This window comes from Panthera pardus, unplaced genomic scaffold (assembly GCF_024362965.1).
Source record: "Panthera pardus isolate Hobbes unplaced genomic scaffold, ASM2436296v1 HiC_scaffold_24, whole genome shotgun sequence".
Taxonomy (NCBI): domain Eukaryota; kingdom Metazoa; phylum Chordata; class Mammalia; order Carnivora; family Felidae; genus Panthera; species Panthera pardus.
In genome coordinates this window covers 62826035-62834257 of record NW_026526810.1, presented here as the reverse complement: position 1 = coordinate 62834257, position 8223 = coordinate 62826035, and the positions used below count along the sequence as shown (strand labels likewise).

The window sequence follows — 8223 nt, the reverse complement described above, 5'->3', positions numbered from 1 at the left end:
TCTTGGTTTATGGCAGAAACTCCTCATAACCATTGCTAAGAAATTATGTTTATTCTTTTTAAAAAATTTGGATTCAGTGTTGTTCAACACTTGATTTTTTTTGCACATTTCAGTAGATGATGGGAAGCAAAGTTAAGTGAATATGTATTACATCTCTCAATTTTAACTCATAGACTTTAATTCACTTTGTTTTTGCTTTTAGGTACCATATGCCAACAACCAAACAAATGGAGAAACAAAATCATTCCATCGTGTCTGAGTTTATTTTGCTGGGCCTCACAGAGTTTCGTGAGTTACAGCTTTGCTTATTTTTGTTTTTTTCCATTATCTATGTAGTCACTGTGTTAGGTAACCTCATGATTATCTTTGTAGTAAAACTGGACCCTCAATTACACTCTCCCATGTACTTCCTGCTGGCCAACCTCTCCTTTATTGATATGTCCCTGGCCTCCTTTGCTACTCCTAAAATGATCTGTAACCTAATTAGTGAATATAAGGCTATCTCCTATAAAGGCTGCATGGCCCAGATGTTCTTCCTTCACCTTTTAGGTGGAAGTGAGATGATGTTGCTTGTAGCCATGGCAATTGATAGATTCATTGCTATTTGCAAACCTCTCCATTACAAAAATATCATGAACCATCATGTTTGCATTGGACTTGCACTTCTTTCCTGGACCACTGGTTTTGTACACACTATGAGCCAAATGGTGTTCACAGTGACTTTACCATTCTGTGGTCCCAATGTTGTGGATAGTTTTTTTTGTGATCTGCCTCGGGTCATCAGACTTGCCTGCACTGACACTTATATCCTGGAGCTATTGGTCATTGCATTCAGTGGACTACTCGCTTTGTTCTGTTTCACCTTTCTGTTCATCTCCTATAGCATCATTCTAATTACTGTCCGGTGTCGCTCCTCCACCAGGTCTTCCAAGGCTTTGTCCACTCTCTCAGCCCACATTACAGTGGTGGTGCTGTTCTTTGGACCTTGCATCTTTATCTACATATGGCCATTCAGCAAGATATCCATAGATAAGATCCTTTCTGTGTTTTACACCATTTTTACTCCCCTTTTAAATCCAATCATCTACACATTCAGGAATAAAGACATGAGAAAAGCAATAAGAAAAATAAAGAAGAAGCATGTGAGTCCCAGATCGACCTTTTAACTGAAACATTACAATCATGAAAGACATCATGGTCATTGTTGCCACCACCATCGTCCGAAGACACTGAGGTATACGATTTTGTATGAAATATAAGCCACATCTTGAGAACTGGCAATCCTTCCCTACACAACATATATATGCAATAAAACATCCTGAATTATGTATCCAAACACAAACCTTTCCAATATAATCCCATTCATGTATGTTGTAATTTTCAGGTTTTTGAAAACTAAATGAGATTCGAAATAACTATTTATTGAGTTTTAACCACGGATGAGGCACTTAGCATGTATTTTCTCTTCACCTCACAATGATGAAAATAGGGCATATTATTATTCTCAGTGGAAAACTCAGCATTATAAAATTTAATGGTTGCCACAGAAATTCCAAGTACTAGACCAAAAATCAGATCCAAACTCTAACTTCAAAATCTATGCTTTTATAACAGATTTTTATCTAAATTTTAATAACTTTCATAAATTTATTTCTTGTCCCCTCCTTCACATGTTCTCAATAAATAACTCCAACAAGGGCAAAAAAAATTTTCCCATTGATCTAAAAATAAAAAGTCACGAGCCATTTCAGTGCCTCATACCTCTGATTTAATAGAAAAGCATATTAAGTTGTCTGAAAACAGTGATCCCAATAATGAAGGTGTTAATCAACACTAAGATTAATATTCCTCAAAAGGGTAGGGAAGATAACGTATGAGACTCAAGTGATTCTCTGTGGTGCCTCAAAATATTTTCATTTCAAGTAATAAAAGTAAATGAAAATGTTTTCCACATTGACTGCATCAATTTACATTCCCACCAACAGTGCACAAAGATAACATTCTATGGTGACAAACAGTGACTACACTTATCCTGATGAACATTGAGTACTGTATAAAACTGCTGAATCAATTTATTGTACACCTGAAGCTAATATAATATTGCACATTTATTATATTTAAAGTAAATGAGTATATTTTAAGTAAAATAAATGAGAATGACATAACCCAATAAAATTTTAAATTTGATACATTCCACCAAGTTACATATCATCATCATCAGACTTATTTGATGAAGAGAAAAGAAGAAAGCAATTGGCAGTAAAAGAAGACAGCCATGGACAACTGAGTCTCATGACCCATTAGTAATAAAATGATGATTGTAGAAATTAAGAATATTTTCCTCCTGAATTATGTATTAGGGTAACTGTGTATTTATAAAGAAATTTAAAATTCCTTTTTTTCCTTTCTTTTTCCTCACCAAGAAGATGCTGGTGATTAACTTTATCATTTAGTCTCTAGGCTATGGAATATTCCTATGGGATTATGAATAAACTAGGGGAAATCCCAAACAACACTGAGATGGATATAGGAAGCTATGAGAACTTCTAGCTTGCCATTTGGAGTAGAAGGGGAGAATGTCTTAATTTGTATGCAGGACAAATGAATCTTTCAGCTGAAGCAATTATCTTCTATTGGAAATTTAAATACAGGTGGAGTGGTGTGCATGGAGTCTAAGCAACAAAATGGGATGATTCAGAATATTTCTCTGGTGACTCTCTGCCCCATATTAGCTTTTCTACAGTCCTCTCTCTTTAGTACATAGCTACAAGCCTGAAAATTACTTTTCCTGAACTCCCTTGCAAACTTATTTCTATCAGGTTCTATCAGTGGAAGACACTAACATGATGTTGGAAGGCAAGAAAAAGGCAGAAGCTTTACATTCCTCTGCTTTGGACTCTGGCAGCAGCAATATCAGGCAACCGTGGACTCCAGAAATACTTTGTGGGGCTCAGCAGCATCAATAAGGTTGAAGGGTCCAAGACCCCTAAAGCTTCACCAAGTGCAAGTGCATATTCTTACTCAGTAATGGGATAGAAATTCCAACATCAGTAATGGCAGCACCTTCCCAGCAGCGTTTAGGGATTCTGGGTAATGTCTCTTCCTCTTTTGCTCATCCAGCCTTCAAGGTGGTAGTTGTTGTTTACACTTACCCCCAGTAATATCATTTTCTCCTTTCTGCTCCTCATTTCTGAGCTGTGAAATTTTCATTTTCAACTTTCCATTGAGCTGTTCCCTGGGTATCTCAGACATCTCAAGCCTAAAATGTAAACACCAAATTAATTACCTACCTTCCCAAAGCTGCTATTTTTCCTGCACTCCCTACGTGAAGTAATAAGATCACGTTCAGCTTAATGATTCAATCTAGAAGCAAATATTTACATCCTAATTTGGTGCATATAATTACATATAATTTGGTGCACTTAATGGTGTCACACATTCTTCTGAGGTTCTGTTGACTTTTCCACATTTTCTTTTTTACTATCTGTTCTTGAGATTGCATAATTGCTATAGATATATCTTCAACTTCACTGCTTCTTTCTTTGACTGCTCCTATGGGTCATCTCTCTAGTGATTTCTGCATTTGAGTTATTGTACTCTGCAACTCCAGAATCTCCATTAAAAAAAAATTTCTATATCTTTTTTGATACCCTCTACTTGATGAGATATTGTCATACCTTCTGCTACTTCTCTAGACATGCTTTCCTTTTGTTCTCAGAATGTATTTATAATAGCTAATTTAAATTTTTTTTTCTGAGAGATGCAACATCTGGGTCCCTGCAAAAGCATTTTTCTATTGATCTTTTATTTCATATATGGGGCATAATTGTGTTTTTCTTCACATGTCTCATCAGTTTTGTTTAAAATTGGACATTTTTTTATAATGTATCTTAGCAACTCTGGTTGCTGATCCCTCTCGTCTCCAATGTTGATGTTCTTGAAATTGTCTGATTGGTTGGGTGTCTAGTTCCTTGGCTGAAGGAACCCTGAAGTTTATTGCCCCTGCAGTGTGTTGCCTCTGATGATCCTGCTCAGGTTTTGTCCTTGTTTTTAACCTTGCAGCTTGGTTACCTTTGGGACATCATAAGCCACTTATTGGTCTGGTTTTGCTTAAGTCTCCTAGGCCAGGTAGAATGTTATCCTTTGCTAGTAGTCATGAGTGTGGCTTAGAGGCTGCTCTCACAGTTCAAAGAGATTATATTTTGCCCCACATTTAGTCAGGGACTAATAACTGAATGCTCCCTCTCCAGTGTTTCCTGAGAGGTGCACAGACTTGGGCACTCACACCGTCTTCCAGATTAACAGGAATTTGTGTGACTTTTTTAAAAGCTTGGCTTCCTAGGAGTTGCCCTTGGTATGGTGTTGCTTATTTTTCAGACAATACTGGGTTAGAGGTTGTGCTCAACCTTCTTGTTTCACTGAAGCTTCCACCCTTTGTTAATAGATTTGTGTGTGGCTTACAGAATGTTTTCATTTCTGCTCCATACCTTTGTCTGAGTTCTCCTAAGTGGATGCAGCCATTGCATGTACACAGCCTCCTTTATCCCCACGGGTTGATTACGATCCCAGTAGAGTTTCTCTTGTGTCTCTCACTTTGCTTCTATCCTTTAAACTTCTGTGTGCCATACAATGTGATTTGTTGATATCTGTATAGTGATGCTATCAGGGCCTTCTTAATTGCTCTTCACCAAGAGCTCCATTGTTTCTGACATTGAATTTTAAATGGAACTCTCCAAGCCCCATTCCACATAAAGCCATGCCTCCTCAGGTAGAGTTATGGAGCTCTTCATATTTATAGTATGCCTGTCCTTCTGTGCAGAACCTGAGTACCACTGCATAGGAGTTGAGGTCAGAGGTGGCAGCCTATTTCTCCCAGTGACATCCCTGCTGTATGAGTGGGCACTAGGGGAGCAAAGGTCCTGTTCATCTCAACTTGCCCCTTCTGCCATGAACTTCCACTCTAACTAAGTTGGAGGATAGGGATGCTGAGGGGATCCCTAGTGTTCTTAGCCTGCCCTGTCTGGAGTAGAGTTGTGGTTGTTGTTGGTTATTAGTAGTAGTAGTAACAGTAATTACTATGATAAGAAGACTTGACATGAGAAGCACCCTCGTGACACATTTTTAAGTGCATGATATAGTATTGTTACCCAGAGGTATACTGTTACACAGAAGATCTCCTGAAATAATTAATCTTACACAACTGAAACTAAATACCCATTGAACAGCAACTCCCCATTTACTTCCTGTCCAAACTCTGGCAACCACCATTCTCTGTTTCCATGAGTTTGACTGCTTTGAATACCTTATGTAAGTGGAATCTCTGCCCTGCAAGTAGGTGTGGAATGGGGAAAGATAGCCTCTTCATTTCCTTGGTGCTCACCTAGAATAGAATTTCTTCAACACTTAAGTCCATACCCTTCCAAGGTAAAACCTGAGACCACAACCCTAGTCTGGAAGCTGTGCAGAAAGGGAGAATTCCTATCTTCCTGACCATATGTTCCTAGAGCAGAGTACCCATAGTAAAGTAGAAAAGGGTTTCTAGAATATGGAGCTGGGAGAGCAGGGAAAGGAGACATGGGATATGGTGTGGCTTAAATGCTAGACTCACTATTCTTAAAATTTAGTAGATATTCTTAAATGATCATTTCTCTATTTTCTCTATGCCCTAGGACAATTTCTGGAGACTCCACATTATTTATTGTTCTTTGTAAGTTTCACTAGCAAAGTGTTTGTTTTCTTGCAGAGAGAGTCTACCAGCTTCTCTCCTTTTGTCACGTAATATGTCAGAATAGTCTATGCTTCCATATCTCCCTACATATGATTATCTCTGCTAGACTGTTCTTCTTGCTTCTTTGTGCAGCCAGTCAATACCTATCATTAAAGGCATAGTTGCCTCTTTGGGGATAGGTACCTCTTTTAGGAGAAATTTGCAAATTCCATAAAACCACGTGTGATTTATTGCATGCATATCATCACACTTAGCAATGGATTATTTGGGATAAGTATTGAATAATAAGATTCTGTGATCCTTGAGGACAGACAGGTTTCTGACATACAGTATGGACCCAGGAAAGTTGGAGACTTGCTGAATTCAATATCTATTTCAAGGCCTCATTTTAGTCACTTGAGAACTAGTTGCATATACAGATTTTCCTTATTTCTTAGAGCAATAATCTATACTATAAATATTTATGCTTCTAAATAAAAAATTTGAAGTTAGAATACCTATATTTTGTCCCCAGAATTTTCTTTAGAAGGAATCAAATGACACTATATTCAACACTAGAGAGTTGAAGGATATAAGAGAACAAAAAGCAAATTCACTCAATAAATCAACCAAAAGTAAGAAATTAAATTAAGGGTAGAAGTGAATGCTAAATAAAAACTCTGCCAACAAGGAATATACAGTAAAGTAATAGAAATGAGAATATTAAACATTTGAGGACAGGGAAAGAATATGTCAAAAATCATAGAATTTTACCCTGGCCAGTAACGTTGGGTGAGTATTTAATCAAGGAGTAAAGAATTATTAGTGTAGAAAATACAGGACCTAGAGAAGTATTAATTGGGTCAGAATACATTGTTGAACCAAAAGAGAAGAGTTAATTAAGCAGTCATTAAAAGTTGTTTAAACCCGTTGTCCCAAAGGGGAGTGAATGTATTTTAAGCTGGCTGTAACCAATTGATCAAATATAGGGCAAAAAATGTGAACATCTACTTCTGTTTCTTTTAATTGGAAAAGATAACTAAGCTTTACCAGTATTTAATATTAAGATTTTTTTTGTAATCTAAATTAATCTGTATAATACCTGGTTACATTACATATAATATTTAAAGTTATCTGAAAACATGTGAGTTAACCAAAAGACAGAGATTTAGAGCAGTTATTTGCTTTGAACACCTTGCTATGTATTATAGCTTAGGTGTGCCAAAATAGAAGAAGGGGACACTTAAAGTTTATGTTATTTTATTTTAACTTAATTTGTTCTCCAAAACTTTATTAGGAGCTTAAATGGATTTATGCTAATTAGCCTTGTATTGAAGATAATTCTAATTTTAAAAATCACATAAATGGTGATACAATAATAGAGTTGACAATTTTACCCATAATATAAACTTTTGCCAACTAAATCACAAAGTAAGAGAACAACAAGCTATCAGAACTGATAATAAACTGGATAGAAACATATTAAATTATTAAGAAACATTATTTTATAATACAGATTTACTTCCATTATAATAAATAATGAACTTGACAATGTATACTGTACCTTGATACATTAGCTAGTGATCACAATTAGCAAAAGACATATATAGATATATAAATCAATACATAAAATAAAACTCTATAATTTTTGCAGTATTATTACTTGCAGGATAATAAATAATTATTTTAAATTTCTCATTAAAGGCAATAAAAAGTGTTGTGGATGTTTCTTACTAATAGCAAAAGAACCAAAAACTCATTTCTGCCAGTATGAGCAGTATGACAATAAATAAAATGCATTCTTTACCAGTAAACAGTATCAAATAGTGCATAGAAACTACTTTTAATGATTTGGAAATCTAATGATCTGTAATAGAATCAGTTATGTCCTACAGAAAGGAGTTTTGCTTTACACAAAAGTATCAGTGATTTTAAAAATTGTATATAAAAAACTCTCATGACTTTTAGTATGAATCCCATACGAAAAGCAATGTCTGTGACAGAAATCTACATTAAGCCATGGGTTAAGTGGTGAATTTGACTGTAATTAAATGGACTATGACATAAGTGACACGGATATCAGTCAATTTGAAAGTTATTAATGACATCTTTTTTGGCAAGTAACTGAAACAATCTTTGAAGACTGCGGTGCAAAGTACACCAAGATCATCTATTATTATTAATTTTGTAAAAGAAACACCTTGTATAACAAGAATTTACTACAATATTTTATAGTAAAGGGACAATGTTATGAAACTATTTTGTGCCGTATAGTTTTTGAAAATCTCATAGCAAATTACCTAAATATAAAAAATAATTGAAATTTTAGTGAGCATAAAAAAAGTTATACTATCAATGTATAATGCCAATCGTTTTTTAATTTAAATTCAAGTTAGTTAACATACTGTGTAGTCTTGGCTTCAGGAATAGAACCCAGTGATTCATCTCTCATATATGACACCCAGTGCTCATCTAGAAAAGCACCCTCCTTAATGCCCATCACCACTTTAGCATAA

The 8223-nt window shown here is 35.5% G+C and overlaps 1 protein-coding gene across 1 annotated transcript; it reads left to right on the top strand.

The window, feature by feature from the left end:
* The first annotated feature begins 209 nt into the window (after positions 1 to 209).
* Positions 210 to 1166, top strand: LOC109255617 (olfactory receptor 4K13-like). The gene has a single exon (XM_019430447.2). The coding sequence runs from the start codon at positions 210 to 212 to the stop codon at positions 1164 to 1166; it is 957 nt and encodes a 318-aa protein (XP_019285992.2).
* The last annotated feature ends 7057 nt before the right edge of the window (positions 1167 to 8223 follow it).